The 27,780-nt window shown below is 36.1% G+C and overlaps 1 protein-coding gene across 1 annotated transcript; it reads right to left on the minus strand.

The window, feature by feature from the left end:
• Positions 1-3: 3 nt before the first annotated feature.
• LOC110799939 (uncharacterized) lies at positions 4-15,013 on the minus strand. Its single transcript, XM_022005222.2, has 8 exons — positions 14,458-15,013; positions 12,421-13,743; positions 8,156-9,883; positions 5,877-6,926; positions 3,200-3,304; positions 2,963-3,052; positions 1,080-1,190; positions 4-1,002 (listed from the first exon to the last, which is right to left on the minus strand). The coding sequence occupies exons 1-8, from the start codon at positions 14,518-14,520 to the stop codon at positions 448-450; spliced, it is 5,025 nt and encodes a 1,674-aa protein (XP_021860914.2). The 5' UTR covers positions 14,521-15,013; the 3' UTR covers positions 4-447.
• Between the last annotated feature and the right edge of the window lie 12,767 nt (positions 15,014-27,780).

Below are 27,780 nucleotides of genomic sequence, written 5' to 3' on the forward strand. Positions count from 1 at the left end.
TCGTGTTAGTAAAGCTTTGTATTTCTTTATGTACTGCTTTTTTTTCTACATTTTTGGCACCCGGCTCTGACGGGTTATCAATGATATTCACATTACATTTTGGAAATATTTAAAATTAGAATTACAAAATGGGGAAGCTGATCATTAAAAAAAGCTTCAACCCTGCGAATTATCGATTGATACATATATATGACTTCTAGATCGGATTTGCTCTTGACAGCCCTTGGCTACAATTCAGCCTCAACCTTCATCCTTGGCCATAATCATTAATTAGCTTCAATCTAGCGAGTTATTATCAGTTGTACATGATCTTCTACATCGGATTTGCATAAAATCCAGCGAGCTTCAGCCTTTAGCCATGATCAGCCATTTTTCTGAATGTTAAACATTCAGAAAGAGTTTCAAGACCCGTGCATTCAGAATATCAGGATAACTTAATAGATAGACTTAAGCACGTGCGTCATCATTCTCTCTGTCATGTTCCTTAGAAAAGAATTGCTCAGCTCTGTCAATAAAGCTTGGTGGAAACCTACAATACAAAGACAGAGAACCTGGAGATTCTGAAGGCAGCACTTTTATCTTTGAAGTTGAGTCCTCAGACATTTTACTTGTTCTGTTATCCCTAGTATTTCGGATTTTGCCAATTCTGCCATTACTACTCCCAGAAACACTGCCCTTGGGGAGTGAAAGACGAGACCCTCTTGCAGTGAAACGGGTTGATTTGGCAGATGCATCACTTTGCAGTTTCCTGCGCTCAAGAGTTGACAAAACGGGACTATCAGTTGAATCTTCCATAGAAGAATTTCCTGTTGGGGATTTTGACCTAACTAATGGTAAACTACTTTTCCAAGATTTCACAAGGGAAATAATCATTTCTGTACTGAGTTCCTGTTGGACAATCCCTTTGTTCTGTTCACAACCAAAACACACCGCGACCAATGTTCCAGCGAGGATTGGCATCAATTCCAGATCGCTAAAGAACGCGAATGGTAAATCGCACACCTGATGTTAAAAGATCCAGTGTTAACATCTGTTTACCTAGGGTCTATAGAAACATCCATAGAAACAGATTTACTGACCTTATGAAGGATAGTTGGAGTGTTTCCCCATCGAAGGACGGCTTGATTTCCAGGGTGAAATAAAGAAAAGTACCCAAGAAGCATCAAAGATTCAAGTAGAAGCAAACCCACCTGACATATACACCGATTATGCCAAGGAAACAGAAAACAGAAGGATATCCACAACAAATATGCAATGAATTCATGAAATATAATTGTGAATTTTGTAGTTAGTGAAATGTGCACTATATATGTTACAAACCATATGAACTGTGTACTGTGGAGCACTTCATGTATTATGCATCTAGTACAGAATAATTAGTTTAATACTACCATATGAACTGTTTATTGTGCACTATGCAGAACTTCATATATTGTGCATCTTGTACGGAATGATTTTAAAAGACAAATCACGTTTTTCTTCTTTTTGTAAACCACTCAAAACAAAAATACTGTGACCATCAATTTATCACCATATTGAGTGAGTATTGGCCAGTAAAGGTAGAACCCATCAGCAACCACCATCACTAATTGATAAGGTACAAATAAAAGAGGATGTGGGGATGGAAAAGTGGAAAAAGTGTAGAATGTGTAAGAAAAAACAACCATGATTTACGGAAAAGTGGGAAAAATGTATGTCCAAAAATGGAAAGTGGACACTTATTAGAGAACGCTACAAATAGAAAATAGAACACTTATTTAGGAACGGAGGGAGTACTTGTTTTAAAAAGATAATTGTTCCGTTCCTAAATAAGTGTCCACTATTCTATTTCGGGCGTTTCCTAATAAGTGTCCACTTTCTATTTTTGGACATACACTTTTCCATAAATCATGATTGCTTTTTCTTACCCGTTCTACACTTTTCCCACTTTTTCATCCCCACATCCACTTTTATTTGTACTTTATCAATAAAAAGTTATCTACTTTATCCCTTCCCCAAAAAAACATTCCCAGTCATTATTTTTCTTACACACTTCTCATTTTTCTTAATTACCGTAAATTCTCTCAAAGTGGACACTTATTTAGGAACGGAGGGAGTACCATGTTATAAGGTAATGTTGAACAAAGTTCCGTTATTATCATAAAGATATTGAGATACCTCCTTAAAATCAATAGCAATATAATAACAATTAATAGTATTAGGTGATACTGATAATAACAACAATAATACGGAATAATAATCTTAACGATTTGGAACATAGAAACTAACCAAGGAAAAGCGAGTAGAGTTTTTTTTAAAATGGGTGAGTAGTATTAATGGGAAAGTGGGACCCATTTGGTGGGGTATTTGAGGTAAAATATGACGGGAGGAGTCATATTTGGGACCCATTATTACGGGTTAGATAGCCGTACCTAGTGCATAAGGCTCCCGCTATTTAGTGCAAGGTCTGAGAAAGGTCCAAATATAGGCCTTAAAAGAAAAGATTCCAAAAAGAGCAACATTTTGAAACGGACTAAAAAGAAGAGTAGGAACATCTAAAAGAACAGTAATGTTCACACACAAAATTCTTAGAAACTATCGACCTTGGACAACAGGCGAAAAAGTATGCCTACAAGCTACAAAGTATCATCTTATCCACGAGAAGTTTTCTTCTAAAAAACCTGCTGGTTTGTTTTCTTCTAACCGTAATACAAGCTACAAAGTATCAACTAGATGTTGAGATAATTACTGAGTAACAACCAAGGACTTTTATTGTCAAATGCCAGCACTGTGGCTGAAAACCGTTTGAAATAAGACTATAGATATCTATTTTCTTTTCTATTACTTTGAGACATCTCCATTGCCTACCTGACATTGATACTTAAAATTCGCACGTCAATTCATACGAGAGAGGGAGGGCTGGTAGAATGGGGATGATAAACAAGGTAGTAGAACAAAAAAATCAAAAGGCATTTCAAATTACCTGATCACTTGCAACTTTCCAATTGATGGTACAATGAGTAAGTAGAAAACTCATAACATGGAAAAACTCCATTTTCAGGTCTGGCATGGCCTACAAAATTTCAATAAACATTTATGAATGGTTCAAGTAGATCACAAGCATTATTCAGAGACTTGAATGTCAAAAAGCCAGATATCATGGGTTTTCCAGGTGATGCAAGTTTCAGGTAAAAGGAAAAGGGATGAGAGGGTGACTTACTAGCATTTGCTGCATAAAAGCAATGTCTGTGAGAGCCAGATTGTTCAAAACTTTCAAGACACCCGTGGCTACTTCCTCAAAATTTGAGGGGAGAACATATGAGCCCTGGATTTGAAGAACAGACCATTTAGTATGGCATTAGCAGATATAACACATAAAACTTCTGTTTGTATAATAATATGTTATCTAATAACCAAAAAAACGCATACCATTGGATGAATATTCAATGTGAAGGTATAGTAATCAATTGAACTCCACTATTTCAAACTTGAGGACTACTAATAAATTAAAAATAAGTAAAAGAACTTTCAGGGTTGGTCGAATGTCCTATACTACTTCAATTCACACAATCTATCTTACTCTCAATCCACCTTTGTCCGGCCAGAAAGTATCAGAACAATCTAAGAGCTGATGCAACCGAATTGGTTGAAGTAAACCCCCCAAGACCAAGTACTCCATCTAAGTTTATCAAATTACCACCCTAGGTGTACCAAATCACCATCCTACCCTCTAATGGACTATGATGGGAGCAATAGAACATATTGAATCCATAGGGAAAAACCTATCCTTACTCAATGTGTAGTATTACTCTCTTACAATCAACAAATTAGGAAATTATGGGAAAGGGCTTGCACCAGAAATAAGACTAGGCATAGTTAATCCTTTTCTTCATTTAAGGGCCAGCATACGAGGAAATTATTGTGACGTTATCAACATCTAAAGTCCCTTGTTCCTGATTCCCAATACTGTTTTCTTCATTTCTGATTGAGTCGATTCGATTCCAGTTCAACCTAAGAGGACTTCCCTCAAGCTTTGCTCGTAAGAGTCGAATTCTGTTTCTGCAGCCTAGGGAATCACTAGCCCAGAAAAGGTGTTATACAGAACAAATATGGATTTAGTGTGCTAAGATGGTGAACGCCAATACAAACAGACAAGGCTGATTGCAGCAGTAATACTATTCCCTCCGTCCCTAAAAGATTGCCCCATATTCCATTTTTGGATGTCCCTTTAAGTTTGCCCCATACCTTAAATGGTAAATTTTTCCACTTGTTTCTCTCTATCTCTCTCCTCATGGGCCCACATTACCAACTCACGTGCATCTTTTACACCCATTTCATAAATAAAATGCTTTTTGGCTATGGGTCAATCTTTTAGGGACGGAGGGAGTAATAAATAAGGGATGGCAAGTCTGAAACAATCAGACTTGAAAGTTCATCCTTGCCCTATAATAAGAGTTTCTTTACCAGCCAACAGGTGCTTTGGATTGGATACACTTTTAGCATATAAGAAATTGAACTTATCCAAATAAGACCTAGATATCCGAGTCGACAAAAGAAAATGGACAACTAGGTTTGACAGCATATACATATACATATACATATACATATACATATATAAGAGGGGACTTGATTCACATTTTTTATATGGAGTATGTATTTCATAATATTAACTCTTCAAAATTTATACTCATGCTACTATAATAGGTAATACAAAATTGTGAAAAAGAAACCAGAAAAGTAAAATGGCACAGAAGGAGTTTTTATTTTGACTAGGATACTTGTTTTGGTAACTTAAACCATAAAATGGGATTGAACAGTTGTTAACGGGAAGTAATTATGTGAGATTGAGATGGATGGACATTCTCTAAATAAGAATGTAACTAATTGCAAATCTTCTATGCCTTGGTGAAGTTATAAAAATGGTGAAATTTTGATTATTTATTACTATATACTAAAAGAGACACCAGGAATGACACGTGTCAATTCCTGGTGAGATTTTTTCCCGCCAAAAACCACTTTCCCAAAAAAAGTGTATCTGTTTGATTTTATATTTATTCTCTACCTTTTTTATAAACTATTTATGTAGGGAAACAAAATTTACTTTATAAATTATGGCAATATTAGATACGACGTAATAATAATTATTCTAAATTGGTAATATTTTAGCCAAATCGCTATATTAATAATGGAAAATATATCACTCAATATTTTGGTCAAATTACCATATTAGCATTTTAAATATGCATATTAGATGAATAAATTTAAACGAGTATGTTAAAATTGTTATAATTATGCTGTAGTTTGAGAGATATTCAGTTAAATATTTTGTGAAAAAGATTATCAAAATCCGTGCGTGCACGGGATCTAATCTAGTATTTAATAAGATCGTATAAATATTTTAACGACATTCCTAGAAGTTCTTGATTCAATCAAAAGAATCGGTGCTATAAATTTGCTTGGAAGGTAAGACAGCCTAAGGAGGATCCCTTAAGATGAAAATATTTCTGGGATTAGGTCTCTTGTATAGATGATTAACACAATGTTTTCCTTCTCAAATAACTAAATTACATTAATACGGACACTTTTTGGTAACTTTGTTTATAGTGACTTTGAGGTTTAGGATCAAATCTTATGGTTGATAGGCCCCATAGTGAAGATTTACACTGCCTAAAGAGCTAGACTCAATCCGATACATAATAGAAACAGCTTCTTGGCAAATCATTGGTTGGCAATACATGGTTTTTCCCTTTTAAGCTATTAAAATGGTTCTATTCATAATGGGCCTATTAACCACTTGTACCAAGTAACAACACACGAGAGCAATCGTAAAGATAGAGAAAAAACAAAAGTAGGTGCAAGTAATTCCAGAGAGTTTATCTTAAAAAGCTAAGAATTACCTGTTCAGAAGATAATCTATTGTTTGCCTGCAATAGCACAGCTGTCAACAATGATGGAAGACAAACCAAGCCAGTTTCAGATATGGCAGAGAGAAGAAATGTGTGTGGTTGTTTCACACTCATATGTTTCCCATCCTTTTTTCCTTGACTAGCACATGTTTTCTCATCCTTCTGTGAATCTTTCTGAGAGTCGAGTAGTTCAACTGTTGTTGCCGTATTGCTGCTAGTCAACTCCATGGGATTATTCCCAAGCTCTTTTTCGCCCACAATTTCTGAGAACAAGGATTCACCACATTGCTCATCCTTGTGTGCACAAGAAAGTTTAGACATGTCACAATTTGCAGCAGACGAGGATAGCTGAAATCCCTTCTGAAAATCACGTGCAACCAGGCAACCAGAGTTGCTATTCTTCATGATGTTCGTTACTTCTGCTTCATTTTTAGGCATCATAACCACTGGATAACATTCCCAGTCAATGGAAAAAACGGCACATGGTTTAGATGTCAAAACCACCAATAGTTTTATACTTAGCAATATTGATGCTGGAAACGGAGACCCTTCAACAGGCGGCCTGTCATACAGTGCAAAAAGATCTCGTAGTCGGTGGATTATTTGGTAAGAAACAATGAGCTCTAGGAGGCCATCCTGCATTTGACGTTGGCGTTCATCAAAGGTAGGAAGACCAATAATCGTTGTTGCAGTCCATAGGAAACCATCTAATACTTCAGAGATTGAATCAAAATTTTCAGATGACGTTTTACTTTGCTGTGAACTAGTGTTACCAGGACTATTTAATGATGCTGTGATTTTAATGTAACTCTCAAGAGCCGCAGACAACATTGGAATCAGGGGGGGTGAAAGATTCTGAGAAAGAAAATAACTTCTATTTGTAGGCACATAAAGCACTACTTTTAGAAGTCTCAGAAGGTATATGGTAACTTGGCAAGCTTCAGGCTTTGATATGTGAGATGCAGGCAAGGCAGAAGAGATGAAATCAAGCAGACCGGCCTGGCGAGAAGATTGTAGTTCGAGTTCCTTTCCATCCAAATACTGATGACAAGACAAATTGAAAGATCAGTATGTTTGAGATTTCATATCACCATTTCCTGATAAAGAAATCTAAATAAATACAAACCTTTAATTAAGACCTCTTATGCGTATAAGACTAGGGTTACACTTTATGATCAATAGTTATACTTTATAATTAGAAAATTACCCTCTTATTGTCAAGTAAAAAAGTAATGCTTAGTATTTTTATATGAATAGTTATGTTTAGTTAGTTATCTTTTCTAATAAAAAAAATGTGTTAATATAAGATGCTCGTTTTAATAGCTACAGTTTTGGGTTCAGAGTTATGATTTTGTGTTAATAGTTGAAGGTTTTGTGTTAACAATTATGATTTTTGTGTTAATAATTATGGTCTTCTTGTTAATAGTTAAGTAATTCATGTTGACATTAAGCGGTCTTATTGAGTACAAGACAAACTTACACAAAACTTACTCAATAATAAATGGCTTTAACACCAGTCAGATAATGATTTTTTCGCAGCCTCCGGCAAACAGGAGAAAAGTACTTACTCCCTCGGTTCCTGAATAGTTGCAACACTTGCCTCTTTCGGTCGTTCCTGAATACTTGCAACACTTTCTATTTTGGCATGGGACCACTGTTTCTTTATTATTTCTCTCTCCTACTAACCCCACCTGTAACAATTATTATTGATTCTCTCACCTACTACCCCTACTAACCCCACTTGCCCCAATTCTTTATTATTTTTCTCTCCCACATACAATTAAAATATCTCCATTAACTCCACCTTGCACATTAGTTTTTCGTTCTCATGTACTATTGTACTAACCACAAAACTTCCTAAATTTACGCACAAACACAAGTGTTGCGGGTATTCAAGAACTGTGGGAATACATGACAATTTAGCAGTGATGGCTTTGATATTTAGGCCCTAATCTGTTCACCTTAATTCCACTTATTTCAGGAAAAACAAGGGTTACCCAAGTACAATTTACAAATAAAATAAGTTTATAAGTTCTAATCAATTCAGATAAGTTTGATAGAAGAAATCGGATGAGTATAATGCAACATTAGAGACAAAGAAGCAAAGTATTCTATGGAGAAGAAGACACACAGCAAATGTATCCTGCAGAAATCTTAACTAGTCAAACAACAGAATTGCAGTCAAGAGAATATCACAGACAAAGATGTAGAGCTAACCTTTTAGGAACAAGGATAATCAAACCAGGGAAAAAAAAACCACTATAAAGTACCTTAATCATTTCAGCGGTTATTAGACCTATACTTGCTGCTCCTTCCTTCCTTTCTTGCCGAAGTCTTTGCAAATCTTGGAGCCATCTCCCTATTTTGGCCCTGGCAGTTGCCACAGCTGTTCTATATCCAATGCCAACATTTTCAGCAGCTGGGTTTTCAGGAAGATCATGTTTCAAAGCCATAAGCTTCTGCCTAATTTTCTTTATCCTTCGCTTCAGAGACTGCTGCATCCCAATGCCGTTATTCACAGGACCAGACTCTGATGAAGGATTATTTGTTTGATTATCGTCACTGTTACGGGGTGGAGTTAACCTTCCCTGGCCCTCCTTATTTAATGAACGACGCATCAGGGGTGATGATTGATCTCGAAAATCCATTGAAGCTCTCTCTCGTATCTGCTCAAGGTAGACCTTGCGACGCTGGTCACTTTCACTGAGTCTTTCAGCCAATCTCTGTGCAAGTAGTTCAGCCTCTTCTTGTTGTGCTTTGGCCCTTTCTTCCTTCCGCCGAAGTTGTTCCATGGTTCTTGCCTCTCTGGCAGCGCTTGATGCTTTCCTTTCCTCTTCTCTTCTCAGTTGCGCCTCTTCTTTTCTCCGTTGTGTTTCAGCAAGGCGCTGTAACTTTTCCGCTTCAATGAGTTTTCTACGTTCAATGACAGCCTCTTCTCTGGCCATATCTTCTTTCTGCTTAGTTTTCATTACTTGAAACTTTTCAGCCCTCCTCATCTCCGAATCATGAAGTTTCTGGCGTAAGAGAAACTTTTTGTTTTCTTCATTCAATGAAGTTATAAAACGCACCTCATTTACTTTGATACTCTCGTCACCAGCTCTTTTCACAACTTGGGCTATATGAGCTTCATGCCTAGATTCACTGCGCTGGTGACGAGCATACATGCCTTCTCGTAATTTCATGCTGCGAACAGCATGCCACTCACTCACACGGTTCAGCTTCTCAGATGTACGCTGAAGTTTCTGGACTCTCTCATTCTCTAACTCGCTTCGGATTCTCATAGCACGTGCATGCTTCTCTGCTGCCTCTTTTTTCATGTCCACAGCAGTTTTCTTTTTCTTTTCAGGGGACATTAGTTTATCATGCAAAACTCGTGCACGTTCAATACTTCTTCTACTCATGCAAGGTGAATGTGAAACGCGAGAAGAAAGACGACGTGGAGGAGCCAGTATTTCCTCCCAATTCCTTTTCTCCTTCCAAGCATCAACTGGCCTCCACGGTTGTGAATTTCTTTTTTCCTTCTCTTTATCACCAGCAACATTATGTCGCCTAAAAACATCCCCTTCGAAAAGCTTCTCCATTTCAGCTAGAGACCCTAGTTGTTCTTTCTTGCCTTTTCCACCTACAAAGGCAGCAGAACTGCCTCTAGACGGAAGCTTAGTAGTGGTAGGATCGGAAGCAGAAGTCACAAGAGCAACACGACTATTTTGTACGGGGGCTTTGCTAGACCTGCCGGCTTCTGTGCTCCTCCTTTCCCTGCTAGTATTTAGACGAGCAGCATCTGAAATCCCACTCTTCCTCCTTGACTTAGTTTCCAATTCAGAAGTATCAGGGATATTTTCCCGTTTATGCTCATCCATAGTTGGAAGCCGTTTATGGCGTTTTTTTACTTCACCAGAAGCACGCTCTTTTTCTCTCTCCTCTTGGACTTTCTTGAAAGCCTCAAGGGATGAAGATAATATTTCTGCTCTATGAGGTGAAGTAGTCATTCTACGAACCTGTAACAAGCATCAGATTAAGAAAATGTCATTAAAAGGTGATGTCAATTGAAATACCAAAACTTAAAAGAGTGATGGGGAGGAAAGGGTGAATCATAAGTAGAAATTTCACGACTTTCTTTGAAAGTTGCGTCAGAAATAATACAGTATCATATGTCAATTGTCAAGCTACCTTTCCTTTCACAAATAGAAAGCAATATTACAGCAAAGTTACAGCAATTTAAGTTGCAATTATATCACACATTCAACAGTTACAAGCTGGGTCTTGGCGTTAGGCCTATCCGCTCGATAAAATAAAGCAAATAAAGCAAAATCTCTTCTTCTCATGGGGTAGGTATTTGAAATTTGATTTCAGGTAGACTGCATGTTTTCAAGTCCTTTTTCGCGAAGTGAAGAGTGATTTAGGTATTGGTTTAGGCATGACATTTGATGGAGGGTCTGTATTCATGTCCTTGATCAGTTCTGTTGGAAACCAATTCTGAAATATTAGCATAGAATGGCAACCAAAAGGCTTGGAATGTTACCTACTCAAGACTTCCTAATGGTTGAGAAGCGTATTCAATTTTGAGGCTTTTGAAATATCTTTATATTGAAGAGATTTTTTTGAAGGGCAAGTATAGGATGATTTGGTGGCACGGAAAATGTGGCTCTTTTTCTGTTAAGTGCTTTTATAACTTTCTTGAAAGTAATTTGGATGACGGAAACTCCTCCAAAAGCCTTTTTCCAGCATGGTAACGGTAAAAGAGTTAGGGTTTTGAGGTTTTCTGATGAGAAGAAACCTTTTCATTGCAGCCCGTTGCAGTTTTTTCCTTAAGGTTAAAGAGTCTATTTATGATCTTTTACTCTTCTTCCCTCGGAATCTCTCTCTTCGGAACTTATCATTAGCCTTGATAGTGATGAGCTCAGGTTCTGTAATTTCAACCTTGTTCTATGAAACATATTATTGTTGCCTGAAAAAGGAAGAAAAAAAAATATGGCTTGATGAAGAAGATGGTCCAACCGTCCAATTGGCGATTTGGTGGTGAACTTGGAAAGAAATAATTCAACAAGTTTTGACGGCCTGTTTGGCAGCCGGCCATAAACGATGTCAATGGGAATGAATTTGTATGTAATTTGTAAGGAAAATCAATATCCATTCCCATGTTAATGGTAGTTCACTCAAAATTATATCTTTTTCTTTAAAATTTTCATTACCATCCATTACCATTTGGGGAGTGGTATTACGTGGGAATGCAAATTTATGAAGAAAAACACCAAGTTTGAGACACAATTCATTACCATGGACATCATTATGTTTTTTCTTGTCAAATACTTCTTCCGTTTCAAAAAAAAATTGCAACACTTTGACTAGCACGTTTGCCAAGATTCAACTTTGACCATAATTATCTCTAATTATTTTTTTCTAAAACATCTTAAAACTTAATATTATGAAAGTATATAATGAAATCAATTCAACGACATTTAATTTGATAACATTTACTTTTAATTAATTAACAAAATATACGGTCAAAGTTCGCATATAAATAGTGAAAAAACTAAAAGTGTTGCAATTTTTTTGAAACGGAGGAAGTAACACTTTGATTTATTCCCATTCCCACCGTTTATTACCGGCTACCAAATGGGCCGTGAGGGTATAGCTCTACCTGCCCTTTTTTGGGCTTTTGTAAGCTGAAGTTAAGTATTAGCTTCTGAGTGTTAATTGACTTCTCTGGACTTTATACTTCACAATAGCTCGAGGGCAAGAGCTTATTTGTCCTCAGCCCTTCTTTTACAGTTTTATATATGGGTGACACTCCCTTTGTGTAACAGAGACTGCACGAGTATAAAAGACTGGGCAGGAGGGGATAATTCACACTCTATTTTTCCTCTCCACGCCCCTTAAAAGTAACTTAAAGCCCAATATGAATCTGACCAATTTCATTGTTTAGAATTCAGATAATCAAGAGATGACAATGGCCAGGATTATTAGTATTGCAGTGGGTATAGAACTTAAGGTGAATTTTAACCTCAAATAATAATACGTGACCGAGAGGTGGGAAATGGAAATTAAAAATCTTAGAAAAATGCTATTATTTTAGACAGCTCACTCAGTGTCTTTTTGGTTCAAGTTTAAAGAGAACTTGAAGTCCACTCTTTCGTACTACCATCATGCTTTTGAACATTTCTTTTTTACAAAGATATAGAAGTAGTAAAATTCACAGGCCCATGTCATGGAATGATTCAAACTATCGTTTAAATGACAGTCTTTGAGGAATATCGACTATTTTCCCTCTTAAGATCATAAAATGTTGAATATAATCTTCTAAGGTCCACACCAAAACCTCTTCCTACTTAGTCTGACAAAAAGGTTTCATAAAAATTGGTGCACCTAACATCCTATATGCTTATATCAAGAGATCAAAGGAGACAGTTGCCTCAAACCAATTGTGCATTTCTGTTGCAAAACGTGGTAACTAAAAATCACGAAATGCTAAAGGGAGCAAGTACATTCATCTAACAAACAAGTGATATATTTGTTCAAAGATGTTAATACTTACCTCCCACGACAGTGCATGAGGTCTTCTGTGATCGCCTTTGATACTCATCACTGCACCACTTGTTGGTGGGCATGAAGTCTTCAATGTTTCAAACTCCTCCACCCTAATGTTTAGCTCTCTGAAATCAGACTCAGCTTCTTGGAGAACAACCATTGCCTCTTTCACCTGCCCTAAATCACATTCTAGCTCACATAAAAGGTACAACTCATCTACAGCCCTATTAAGATTCTCAAACAGGAAACACCAAAGCCGCTCTCTGAACCTTTCCTTGCTTTCCCCACCTTCTGGTTCCCTATTGATGTTCATTGTAGGTGTATTCAATAAATTATCTGTGGATGAACTATTAGGTATACCACTTCCACAATCAGCAGGAACACTTGCTGCATTGCAGTTTTCAGGAGCTTCTGCTAGGTTTGGAACGGATGGAGAAATGTCCATATCTCGAGCAATCAGCATCCCATCTGCATTGTCTTCATCTTTTACAGAAGAGAATCCCAAGTCACATACACCAGGGGTGAGAATGGGTGCCGACAATTCAACTATTTTTGCAGGCTCCTCTATAGACGAGCACTGAAACACATCATTAGATGATCCACATGCATGGTCTTCATTATGATTCTCAACATCATTATTTACTAGTTCCTTGTGGTCCAACCCACTACAATTAGCATCAATTACTTTAGTCGTAGTTGACAGCATTCCCACGTCAGTTGAAGCTACTTCAATCACCTCTTTACAATTTTCTTCAAGAGATTCATCAACTGGAAATGGTGGCTTACTATAACACATATCACTAGCTTCCTCTAATACTTCAAAAGTACTATTGTTTACTACAGGGTAGTCCTTTGACAAATTGCAAGCACTCAAATCACACACATTCCTGGATGTACAACACATTGCTAAATCGTCATCTCCAATTTCGCCAAATCTAATTTCAGAAACAGCAGCAGTTCCACAATCCAGGGCATCATCCTCTAGGTCACCCCACTTGATTCTCTGAACTATGTCAGACTTCTTTTCAGTGACATTTTCATTAGCAGTGGAGGAACTTTGAGAACTAGTAGTCGTTATGATTTTCAAAGGTGGTGTCTTCGGACGCCCAGTATCATCACCAACAACGCACTTATCAAGACATGTATCCTTCTCGTGTTCCTTGGAGGAAGAAGAATGACTTGACACACCCCTTTGAACTGAATCTTTCCCAGGTTTTGATATATTGGAGCGATACTTAACATTGGAACTCCGACCTTTTCCATTTACTTGCTGCCTTGAAAAACCCCCCACCCAATTTTGGATAGAGAACTTGGAGCTGCTTCTATGTTTCTGAAAGAAAAGACCAAACCCTTATCAATGAGGCAAGAGAATACATGAGAAACTCTATCAATTGGCAACAAGTGTAAACAAAAACTAACTACAAGAAAAAAGAATACAATCCAAAACGACGAGTATCACCGGAAATTTATCCTGTTCATTCAACAAAAATATGATGATTGAAAATTTTGAACAAGTAGGCATAAAAGATTCAACGGGCCACAATGATCCAATGAAATACTTTGAATCAATCATGCATCAATTCACTTAGATAAGGAACTTCCAAACACTTGAATAAGTGCAAATTGCATCAAGATAAACAATTTCCACTGAAAAAGTCTCCACGACCACCTTACGTTATATTGTCTACTTAATCTCAAAGTTCTAGCTCGAAAATATGGAAATCAGCAGTGCCCCCATCATCACAGTACCCATTCTCAACCAGAAATTCGACAAAATCGAGATGACAAGCAAATACAGTATAATTCATCTAAATTTAGCAGCATTGTTAACAACATTGAGTTAGGCCCTCATTAACAACGAATTACAGACATAAGAAACCAATCCAAAACTACCAACCACGATTCATGAAATCGATTCATATGTAACCCTACTTACACTCTTTACAACTTCAAATTTAATTGAGCATACAAACAACAACAAACTTTAATAAAAAGGAAAAAAAACAGAACAAATTTATAAAAGAAAGAGAGAGAAAAAACCCACCTTTTTCACTTCAAACCATCCGGAGCCCTGATCATCAGCAGCTGCTGCAACAGAGTCATCCATCCCAATATGATCGAAACCCAGAATTCAATTTTCTGGAAATGCATATACAATTACCCAGAATACCCACAAAAATTAACCCAAAAAAAGTTAAATTAAAAATTATACTCAGAAACCATTAAACCCTTTTATTATTGTAATTACCCAATTGAACGCCAATTGAGAAAAATCAAATCAAACAAAGTAACAAACAGAACTGGCAACAAAAGACAATATAATTAAAATTCAGGGGTTTAAAGGTGAAATATTTGATGTCCTTAATTTCAGAGCTTTATCAAAAATAGGAAATTGAAAGGAGTATTTTTTTATGAGAAAATGATGATGATTAGAGGGTTTAATAAGATCAAAGGAAATGCAAATTTGATTGAAATTTCCATAAATGGAAAGATTTGAGACAATTATGTCAGACAGAGAGAGATAGTTAATAGGGTTTTTTTCTGGTTAGGGAGAAAGGGTGAAGGACTGAAGGGGTTAGACTTTGGAGGGAGAAAAATGAATTTTTGCACAAAGTGAATACTTTATTAATTATGGTAGTGCCCAGAAAATGATGTTACAAAATAATCAAATGTGTCCCCATTATTCTCAGATTTTGACCAATTTTTGGTCATTTACATCATTAAAATAAATTTAGTCAAGCTCTCTAAGATACACTCGTGTGTAATATTTACCAATTATAAAAATGAGGAAATTTTAATCCTAAAAAAATCAAAAGTAGTGAATAGTGTAAAAGACAAAACGATGCATCTATTAAAAAAGTGAGCGATTTCCTTCAATATTACTTGAAAATTCTTAAATTCTCAAAATACGCTACATTATCACTTATTTTCCACCCTACCGTCCACGTCAGCTAGTTAAACAGAAACTTTTTTCTCCGATTCAACTTTGAACCGCCATTTTAAATGGCGGTTTGGTTTCATAAGAAACCGCCAGCTCAAATGACGATTCATTTTAAAACCAAACCACCAATTGAGTTGGCGGTTTAGTATGCAATACATTTCATAGTTGAGTTGGTCGGTAGGATCTGATTGTTTAATAGAAATAAGATACTTTCTTTGTATTTAAATTTGTAAATTGATCAAAAAAATGAATTATGTACCTTTCTAATTATTAGTTCCAAGGTAGAAGATCTCCTTTTCAACAATTAACTAGTGTGTAGCCCGGGCGTTGCCCCGGGTTTTGACTTTTATTCGGGTCTTTTTTTTTAATTATGTGCATGTAGAGATGGTGTCATCATCAAATTACGGTGGTGACATAAGATTAGTGGCCGATCAACAACCTCCCAGATCTAAAACCCCACATCCAAAAATCTAAACAAAGCCGGATCCTTTTCTTCAAAGTAATAACTACACATTTATAAATTAAATAATCATTCCCTTTTTTGCATTCACTTTTATTCAATGTATTGTTCATTGTAAAAAGAATATATTTGTTTATATAGAAAGATATTACATAAGTTGTAGTTGGTTAAGATGGTAAGAAGTGTAACTTTTAACAAAGAGGTCTTGTGTTCGATCCTTGTTAGATGTTTTTTGGCTATAATGAAATGTCATGATACTAATTAGTGGTGACGTGGCGTAATAAGGAGAGGTCTATGTGACAAGTATACGTTATTCAAAACGCTTTTTAATATATTACTAGCTTTTGAGCCCGTTCAATGAACGGACAATTATATAGAGGTTGTTAAGCCGTCTTTTAAAATGCTAATTTTATCGAGGGCTTGCGTTTTTAGTGGGAATAGATGATTCATATAGAGGTGAAAGTTGAAAAAAAATTAGATGGTGAATTAATTTGTGTGTTATAGAGGGGGATGGAGTGATCGAGTGGAAGCGATTGAATGAATATATGAATTAAATTGTGAATTGATGTTTAATGAGGAAGATGAAGTGAAATAGGTGTTGAAGCTGTAAAATATTTTGTATTACAAACAACAAAATAAAAAATTGAAAAAAAAAACAAATTTATGGATGAAAGATATATAAGGGTGACATGTGTCACCTAATCATATATGGTAGGGTGATACGTGTCAACTAATCATATATGGTAGGGTGACACGTGTCAACTAATCATGTATGGTTATCCTTTTTAAATACTAGGTATTGATTAGTATAGATTTTATTCCTTTTGAGAATCTGATTTTGTTCCCTTTCTTCCTGTAGATGGTGATGAAGAGGCGGCTGAAGATGGGGGAAGATGTGATTATCAAACTTCTCAGGTTCTTCCTTTTCGTTGTTTTGGATATTTTGAATTCTCCACCTTGTCAGATATTTGTATTCCTCCATGGGCATAGGCACATCCCGTAAGATAAAGAGGTGACTCTCTAAGCATCAGAACAAATGAGAGGGAGTCTTTGATTACATGGCTCTGTAACTCTGGAAGTAAACCGCTAAATGAAATGGCGGTTCATTTAACATTAAATCGCTAATTGAAATAGCGGTTTATGAGTTTTAACCGTTATTTCATTTGGCGGGTTAGAACCGATTGATTAAATAAAATTAGATCGGTTTTAATGCTGGTGTGGACCGTAGAGTGGAAAATAAGTAATAATGTAGCGTATTTTGGGTATTTTAAGGATCTTCAAGTAATATTGAAGGAAATCGCTTTAAAAAAGTTAATAAATGTAGATAAATTAAGGTGTAATAAGTTCAGATAAAAGATAAGGGCTAACAAGTTTAGATAAGATAAGGGTTAATAAAGAATGATAAAGTAAGAGCTAATAACTTTAGCATCAATTCTTAAATGGACCTGATACACACTAGATTTATTGTGGACCATGCCTAGATAATAATTAATGGCTGCATAAGTATGCAGTTATCTCTACTCTCTGGTTGCATAGGAGCTAAAACGACACCACATTATAATAACATACCCATTTTTCTCTCTCCTCTAATCTCTCACCATTTTCTCTCTCATTAAAACCTCCACACTCTCGTATGAAGATTATGAAGTTTCGTCGGCGATGAACTTCTCGCTTGAATCGGAGATCATCGATGAAATCTTCCGTCCTCAAATACTGTAAATCGACGGAAATCACCGATGAAATCTTCGCCAATGGAAAATTCAAATCTCCATAAAAATGTTGTTCGATCGAACAAACTTGACTTCATCGTCAACCTCGACTTCATCAAGAAGTTGGTCGAGCTCCAAAGTACTTGTAACACCCCGACAATTCTCTCTTTTCTAAAATAACCTTTTAATATAAAATATAGAGAATTATCAAGGCATTATCGCCCGTGTGAAAACGTTACGGCTTATTCAGAATTTTGCAGCGGAAAACATAAAACTAACTTTTAGGTTCATAAATAATCTATTACATATTAGGCCCAAACCAATTAACTGAATTAAGGAAATACGAATAGTACGACGAATTTCAAATCCAAGTTAACAAATTAAATCACTTAATTAAACGAATAGAACTACAAGCTCTCTAATCCCGATCCCAATGATGCATCATCTTCAAACCTGTAGATGGGCAACGCTTATTGATCCTTAGAGACTGCTCACCAAAGATGGGTCATCACAGGATCAATAAGGCATAGCCATGATCAACACACACAAACAAAGCACGTAATCAGCAAAGCTGAGTACTACATACTAAAACAACAACAATCCTAGCATGATACTATCAAACCAACAACCCTAACATGATACTAATAAATATAAGTAAGGACAGACAAAACATAATAATTTGACGACTATACTTGACTAGACTAAGCTAGGCTTAATAACCATAATATTATTTTAGTTGAAATAAACAATGGACCGAGTTGACCATCCAGAAGTCTTCACTAAGGAAGACGAGGTACGGGCGCGACTCCGTAACCTCAGTGACCTGCGATATCGAGGAACGTTTAAATAAAAATAGGACACGGTGATCAATCCGGTCCCAGAAAAGGCCATGGGCTACCACCATGAACCCCAACTCCTGTTTGTCCGTCACTTCAGACGTGCACAGTCTAAAGCTATTGCTATTCAGTTTCACTTTACATGATTTATAAATTGAGATTCCGTTATGACTCAACCATCACATAAGACATACAATTCACATTTGTTCACAACTGTTTTTATCTTGGAATTAAGTAAGTGATCATAAAAGCATCAATCAAAACTCATTCCAATTTATCCAACCTTTCCTTTAACCATGAGCAACCCTGTATATGGGCATAAAGTTTCAACTTACTAAACAAGGTCCTCCGCCCTTATAAAGTAGTGAAAAGATAGAAAGGGAACAACAACCGATCGATCCAACCCAAATCATATAGAATAATCTAGTGTTCCCAACCAACATGTTTGTATCAAACATCCATACTAACATGTTACAGTTCTTATAGTGCAAAATAAGTTCAATAAGTTTGTCCCACAGTATTAAACATGCACATTCGATATAACCCAGTTCGTCCATAATATCAACATCACCAAGTTCAACAATAATATCAACATAACCAAGTTCAACAACAAGATTCAACATGGTTTCAACAATTAGCACACATTCCAAGCACACAGGTATGTACGTACCTTGTGTAAACAAACTGATAGGCCACTTTAACGAATTCAAAAGTCGCCTACAAAGAATTCTCCGCCTAAAAACAACCAATAAAATTCCCCAATCAACTTCCCATAATTCACAGCAATAATCAAGTATTCTAAATACATCTAAACTTGTTTAGAACATTCCTCAACAACCAAACTTAACTACTAAATCTCCTAGCATAGTGATTACTTCACTAACGATCACGAATTATCATAAATTCAAATATATCACGCAATTTACAATTTCCAGCAATATAAAATAGTTTCAAACTACTCCAAAATATATCCATTATGCTTAAAATCATAAAAATAATAACTTTCATAATTTATAATCATCCTACTATGATTTTAAAACTATTAAAACATTAAAAATCCATGCTTTAGTAATTAAAAATCAATACTTCAATGCATTTATATAATCTGAAAATTAATAATTTAATGCAAACATATAATTCTTGAAATTCATAATCAAATCATAAAACTTATAATTTAAATTCAGGAAACATATTAAAATTATTACAACGTAATTAAATTCATTAATTAGTTTAGGGTTTAAGGAAATCACCAAAAGTGGAATGGAGTAAAGCTGCCGGCGGACAAGGGCACGGCTGGAACGGTTGGACGGTAGGGACGCACACGGTGGTGCGTGGCAGGGCACGCGACTGCCGTCGAGGGGTAGAAAGCAACGAAGAGGAGGAGGGCTGGAACGGCGCAGCAGCGACGCTGCAGGTGGGCGGCGCAACGTGTAGGGGAACAGCGAAGGTGGTTGATGGTTCTCGGTGGTGGCTGTGCGAAAATAGAGAAGAGGGCAACACCGATTAATTGGTGTGCAAGAAACCGAAACCAAAAGTTTAGGGAACGAAAGAGATAGAAGGAGAACGACGAGGGGAGAGAGGGGTTACCAGCGGGAGGGACGACGGAGGAGAGGAGCTCCGGCGGTGGCGGTGGCTGGGCAGCGGCGGCAATGGAGGTAGGGTTAAGGGTTTTTGTTTTACGTGAAAGTGAAGGAGATTGTTGGTGTTTTCTTTTGTTTTTTTTTTTTGTTTTTACGTAATGTTGAAAGAGAGGGAGTAGAGTAGTTTGAGTTTTATTATTTTGGGCTTCACCCAATTGGGCTAGTGTTAGGATTTAGGTTGATGAATCCACAATGTTTAGTATTGCTTTCTAATTTCAATAGAACGTGGTTTCGTAATTCGAAATCGTTTTAACGTAAAATTCAAATATACATTTTGATTTCGTAAATCATTAAAAGTATTCAAAATGAAATAAAATAATTATATTTTAATTACATATTCATTTCTGAAATCCGTAAATTATATTTAAATATATTAATATACGTTAAAATATATAAACAAAATATATAAAATTATGGGGGATTACAATCTACCCCTCTTAAAAGAAGTTTCGTCCCGAAACTTGACACGAAAATTCACATATCTTTCCAAACTTTCCAACTTATTCTTATTGTAGAAGTACTTTGTGCCACTCTTGTGCACTCTTTTGCCAACTAAGAGTTACTTGTAATATTCAAGAACACATTTTCTTATGCGGAGAATCTATTTCCTTTACATCAACATGTATAAGTTGCTAAAATGAGCATAAAATGCATAAAATACCATAAAAAATAGGTAAAAAGCGCGAATTTCTATCGCATTCTACCCCCCTTAAAGAAAACGAGTTACGCCCTCGTAACTCATCTCAGGGAATAACTTTGGATATCTTTTCTTCAACGAATTCTGCTCCCAATACTATATTTTCACTAAAATCATCTCAACAAGTGAAACCTCTACACTTCTTTCCCATACAATGCCTCAACATGTGACATCTTACTGCTCGCATGGTATCTATTTTTCAAGAAATTCAATCGAATCTAGGTGGTTCCCCAGTTACTCTTAAAGTCAATAACACAGGCTCTCAACATATATTCCGTAGTTTGGTTAGTCCCCTCAGGCTGACCATCAATTGCAGGGTGGAAAGCAGTACATTTTTCGATGTTGTCCCCAAGATTCAACTGGACCTTATTGCCAAAGTTTCAGACTTTTGTGCTCGGTAAGGATCTTACATGTTGCCCTATAAAGGTAATGTCTCCAAATATTCGCAGGTAACACAATAGCAGCTAACTCTAGGTCATGGGTTTGGTAATTAGGCTTATAAGGTTTCAATTGACGCGACAACAGTTGCGGAGGTCAAACATTCCCTTAAAATCTGGAAAGCTTCTTCACAATTCTCACTCCACTTGAATTTCGATTCCTTTTCGACAAGTTGGTCACTGGTTTTGCTTTCTTCGAAAAGTTTTCCACAACCTCCTATAATAGTCATCTAGGCTTAGAAAACTTCAAATATCGGACACGTCCTTTGGAGTAGGTCACTCACTCACAGCTTGAATCTTAGCATGATCTACAGAAACTCCTTCTGTTCAACTTTCCTTGTTACCGAACCTCATTACACTTTTCATGGGTGTATAACTTTTGGTTTAACTCTTAGCTCTTGCACCAATTCATGTATTTCTTTTCATCTTTTCCAGACAACAATGATTTCTAACGATCCTGGACCACTCAAATCTTCTCTTAAATTTATTCCCTTACGTAACATAGTTCTCAATCAATTTAACCCTTCACTTTTCTGTCGGTGTCACTTATACCCATATGACTTCAAGATTTGTATACTTCATTTAATAAAACTAGATTCTTCCTAAGCGTCTCCAAGTAATCCTCAAGTGTTTGTCATGCTCTTTCTCATTCCTTGCATAAATAGGGGTATCATCAATAACATCATAACGAACTTAATTCGGAATTCTTAGAAAATCTCATTCATCAAATCCATAATTAATGCAGGTGCATTGGTTAACCCAAAAGACATTACTCTAAACCCATAATGACAATAACGAATCCTAATGAGGTCTTAGGCCCTTATCAGCTATTCTCAATTGGTGGTACTTTAAACCCAAATCAGTCTTCGAGAACACACTCGCCCAATTCAATTGGTCCAATATGTCATCCATCCTAGGCAAAGAATACTTGTTCTTGATGGTGTTTAGTTCCCTAAAATCGATGCATAATTCCATACTCTTATCTTTCTCCTTAACAAACAACACAGGAGCTCCCCACGGTTATGCACTAGGCCTAATATACCCCTTAACGAAACAACTCTTGTAATTGTGTCTTAATTAGCTCATTTCAGGAGGTGTCACTCTATATGGTGCTTTTAGATATAGGTGTCGTTCCAAGAATTAAGTGTATAGTGATCTCAAAGGCTCCAACAGGTAACATACTTGCAATTTCACTCAGAAACACATCAATGAATCCACTCACAATGGCAACATACTTGATTTTCACTCCAACTTCTTTACCCACTTCTAACACACTGCAGAATAATAGTTCACACTCCTTATTCATCAAGTCCTCACTTGCATTACAGAAAAAAACTAAAGGTTTTTGGACTTCTCAAAACATCTATACGAGGTCAATCTTCCAATATGGTTCCTTAAATTTACTTTCTGAATTTCACAGTACGTCTATCTTAGCCTTGTACAAATTTAGCCAATCCCATCACGAGGTTTATCAATTATTGTGCCTTTTGCTTTCTCATTAAAGGAGTTTCCTTAAGGAAGTAACAACGAAGCCCAATTGAATCTCTCAACAGCGCTAAGTCTAACCCCATTTTCTCTCCACCACAAATCAGCCTCATCTTCCAAGTACAGTACAACTTGACCCACTCTCCTGTTCTCAAGACAGTTCACATCCCCAAACAGTTTCTCAAACTCTCTAACCCAGTTCTCTAAAAAGGTAGGATCAGCTTGCTTCTTAAAGTATGGTGGCTTAACTTTGGTTAGTCTCTCAAACATGTCCCCAGTAGAATCAGGACGCTCAGTTCTCTCTTCAGCCAGTCTTCCTGCCAAAAGGCTAATAGTAGCAACTAACTCACTATTGCTTGACATTCTAGTGTGCGACCTAAAATTAATTACTCTACGATACATAACTCATATGTCCCCTCTACGAAAGAAATTTAGATTTGATCATAGAAATCGCATCAACAAACACTTATTCAAGAATGTACACCAATAATAGAGCAATCATCGTCACTCATTCAAGAAAATATCCCCATCAAGGACATACAATTTGAAAACCAATGAATGGAAGTTCAATCACAACAAATAAGTAATAATATTCCCATTCGGGTGCCCAAAATAAACTCTTGATCATTTGGATTATCAATAATTTAACTCTATTCCTCAAAAGAATGTTAATAACAATTTCTAAACCATAATAACGCACTTGTCCTCAAATTAACATAAAGGTTCTATGACACAAACATAAACTATTGTTGGCGAATAATGGAATTCTCAAACTGGAAATGAATACTTTAACTTCTATTGCTAACTCTATAAAGGTTTATTACATCCTTGAAAATAATAAAGAACATTTCAAACTTCAATAAACTTTAACTTTAAACTGTTGTAGCTTCGCTACTTATTCTTTAAAACATAAAAGAGCTAATTAACTATTTATGACTTCAAAATATTTGTGGCCTCTTGCCTATCCCTTGCTCCTGAAACTTGCGGAGTGAAATTTAGATCTCAAAACCATCAAACTCTTCTCCAGGGTCTTCATCTTCTTCCATATCTTTATCTTGATTAGGCTCACTTGCCACCTCCTGTTCACTTTCGAGCTATGCATCTGAATCACTAGAAATTCAATGGTTGGCTCATGGGCCACTAGGTTAGGATTCTCTGCCTCAACACCTACATTCTCATTCTCCACAGCTACATCATTTTCTTCTAGGTCATTATTTACACTTATTCCCATAGGTTCTTCTGTAACTGCATCCCAAGCATGACTCCATGAGTTTCTACCCTCCTTGAACCCATTTTCTACGACCTCAATAATGGTGGTCAGGATCTCTAAGTCATATCTCTACCTACCATCCCTAGTCCCATACTTAATCAACTTTGGTGTTCCATCATCAGAATGCATGTCTTTAAACCTATCTTTGAGTTCTAGGTATGGGATTTTGTTAGGTAAGCAATAGACAATGGTGGATGCTACAGTATCCTCTCTTATTAAGATGGGTTGGTCTTGTATCTAGCAAAATACTCACATCCAAACACGACTTTCTTCACAAAGAGATATTTTATTCCTGAAAGAAGCAACTTAAGATCTCACTAACGATTTCCCAACCAAACCATAATCAAAGTTCAATAAAGCAATAAGTTCGGTGGAATCAAACAATCTCTCTAACGCACATTTGACTGCAACACTTGAACATTTAACATATGCATATAACAATTAACTTCTTATGCTAGAATTAACTAGTATGCACACATAATTCTACCCTATATGCCCTTCTTATATTACCCATCTCTCGTAATAAATCAAAATAAGTAAACATTGAAACGCTTAAAATAAAACAAGAATGATTAATAAGAAAGAAATTTTTATTAAACGAATAAATAACGAATAAATAGAATAAGGTTTTTTTTTTTTTTTTTTGAATATATTTAATTTAAATACGAAAAGAAGAACTTACTTAATTCACATAAACGTAAAGTTTCGAATAAATAAATTAATTTCAAACTTAAATAAGAAATATTAATATACTTTTTAAACAAAATAAAATGAATTTGGTCCCCCAAAAAAAAGTACCAATTTTTGAACACTATAATACGTAGAAACTCGATTTTTAAGCAATTTATTTTAAATAACTAGATAGTTAGGCACCTAAAATTTTATTAAAGTAAAACCTTAGCTCTGATACCACTTTGTAACACCCCGACAATTCTCTCTTTTCTAAAATAACCTTTTAATATAAAATATAGAGAATTATCAAGGCATTATCGCCCGTGTGAAAACGTTACGGCTTATTCAGAATTTTGCAGCGGAAAACATAAAACTAACTTTTAGGTTCATAAATAATCTATTACATATTAGGTCCAAACCAATTAACTGAATTAAGGAAATACGAATAGTACGACGAATTTCAAATCCAAGTTAACAAATTAAATCACTTAATTAAACGAATAGAACTACAAGCTCTCTAATCCCGATCCCAATGATGCATCATCTTCAAACCTGTAGATGGGCAACGCTTATTGATCCTTAGAGACTGCTCACCAAAGATGGGTCATCACAGGATCAATAAGGCATAGCCATGATCAACACACACAAACAAAGCACGTAATCAGCAAAGCTGAGTACTACATACTAAAACAACAACAATCCTAGCATGATACTATCAAACCAACAACCCTAACATGATACTAATAAATATAAGTAAGGACAGACAAAATATAATAATTTGACGACTATACTTGACTAGACTAAGCTAGGCTTAATAACCATAATATTATTTTAGTTGAAATAAACAATGGACCGAGTTGACCATCCAGAAGTCTTCACTAAGGAAGACGAGGTACGGGCGCGACTCCGTAACCTCAGTGACCTGCGATATCGAGGAACGTTTAAATAAAAATAGGACACGGTGATCAATCCGGTCCCAGAAAAGGCCATGGGCTACCACCATGAACCCCAACTCCTGTTTGTCCGTCACTTCAGACGTGCACAGTCTAAAGCTATTGCTATTCAGTTTCACTTTACATGATTTATAAATTGAGATTCCGTTATGACTCAACCATCACATAAGACATACAATTCACATTTGTTCACAACTGTTTTTATCTTGGAATTAAGTAAGTGATCATAAAAGCATCAATCAAAACTCATTCCAATTTATCCAACCTTTCCTTTAACCATGAGCAACCCTGTATATGGGCATAAAGTTTCAACTTACTAAACAAGGTCCTCCGCCCTTATAAAGTAGTGAAAAGATAGAAAGGGAACAACAACCGATCGATCCAACCCAAATCATATAGAATAATCTAGTGTTCCCAACCAACATGTTTGTATCAAACATCCATACTAACATGTTACAGTTCTTATAGTGCAAAATAAGTTCAATAAGTTTGTCCCACAGTATTTAAACATGCACATTCGATATAACCCAGTTCGTCCATAATATCAACATCACCAAGTTCAACAATAATATCAACATAACCAAGTTCAACAACAAGATTCAACATGGTTTCAACAATTAGCACACATTCCAAGCACACAGGTATGTACGTACCTTGTGTAAACAAACTGATAGGCCACTTTAACGAATTCAAAAGTCGCCTACAAAGAATTCTCCGCCTAAAAACAACCAATAAAATTCCCCAATCAACTTCCCATAATTCACAGCAATAATCAAGTATTCTAAATACATCTAAACTTGTTTAGAACATTCCTCAACAACCAAACTTAACTACTAAATCTCCTAGCATAGTGATTACTTCACTAACGATCACGAATTATCATAAATTCAAATATATCACGCAATTTACAATTTCCAGCAATATAAAATAGTTTCAAACTACTCCAAAATATATCCATTATGCTTAAAATCATAAAAATAATAACTTTCATAATTTATAATCATCCTACTATGATTTTAAAACTATTAAAACATTAAAAATCCATGCTTTAGTAATTAAAAATCAATACTTCAATGCATTTATATAATCTGAAAATTAATAATTTAATGCAAACATATAATTCTTGAAATTCATAATCAAATCATAAAACTTATAATTTAAATTCAGGAAACATATTAAAATTATTACAACGTAATTAAATTCATTAATTAGTTTAGGGTTTAAGGAAATCACCAAAAGTGGAATGGAGTAAAGCTGCCGGCGGACAAGGGCACGGCTGGAACGGTTGGACGGTAGGGACGCACACGGTGGTGCGTGGCAGGGCACGCGACTGCCGTCGAGGGGTAGAAAGCAACGAAGAGGAGGAGGGCTGGAACGGCGCAGCAGCGACGCTGCAGGTGGGCGGCGCAACGTGTAGGGGAACGGCGAAGGTGGTTGATGGTTCTCGGTGGTGGCTGTGCGAAAATAGAGAAGAGGGCAACACCGATTAATTGGTGTGCAAGAAACCGAAACCAAAAGTTTAGGGAACGAAAGAGATAGAAGGAGAACGACGAGGGGAGAGAGGGGTTACCAGCGGGAGGGACGACGGAGGAGAGGAGCTCCGGCGGTGGCGGTGGCTGGGCAGCGGCGGCAATGGAGGTAGGGTTAAGGGTTTTTGTTTTACGTGAAAGTGAAGGAGATTGTTGGTGTTTTCTTTTGTTTTTTTTTTGTTTTTACGTAATGTTGAAAGAGAGGGAGTAGAGTAGTTTGAGTTTTATTATTTTGGGCTTCACCCAATTGGGCTAGTGTTAGGATTTAGGTTGATGAATCCACAATGTTTAGTATTGCTTTCTAATTTCAATAGAACGTGGTTTCGTAATTCGAAATCGTTTTAACGTAAAATTCAAATATACATTTTGATTTCGTAAATCATTAAAAGTATTCAAAATGAAATAAAATAATTATATTTTAATTACATATTCATTTCTGAAATCCGTAAATTATATTTAAATATATTAATATACGTTAAAATATATAAACAAAATATATAAAATTATGGGGGATTACAGTACTAGAAATTGAATGCATTCGAGGCACTTCCAGAGCAGATGAATGGAGGGGCAGATTTCTCAAAATCGGCGACATCATCGAGGGCATTCAAATCGGCGAACTTGTTCTTCGATTGTCGTTCAAGGACGGTAACCCTGGTGTTCGGAAACAACTATATAGTTGCTTCAAGAGAAAGCTTACGGCGATCCAAGTTCGAGTTCGTGGAGTACACTTCGGTT

The sequence above is a fragment of the Spinacia oleracea genome, chromosome 5 (assembly GCF_020520425.1).
Source record: "Spinacia oleracea cultivar Varoflay chromosome 5, BTI_SOV_V1, whole genome shotgun sequence".
NCBI classification, from domain to species: domain Eukaryota; kingdom Viridiplantae; phylum Streptophyta; class Magnoliopsida; order Caryophyllales; family Amaranthaceae; genus Spinacia; species Spinacia oleracea.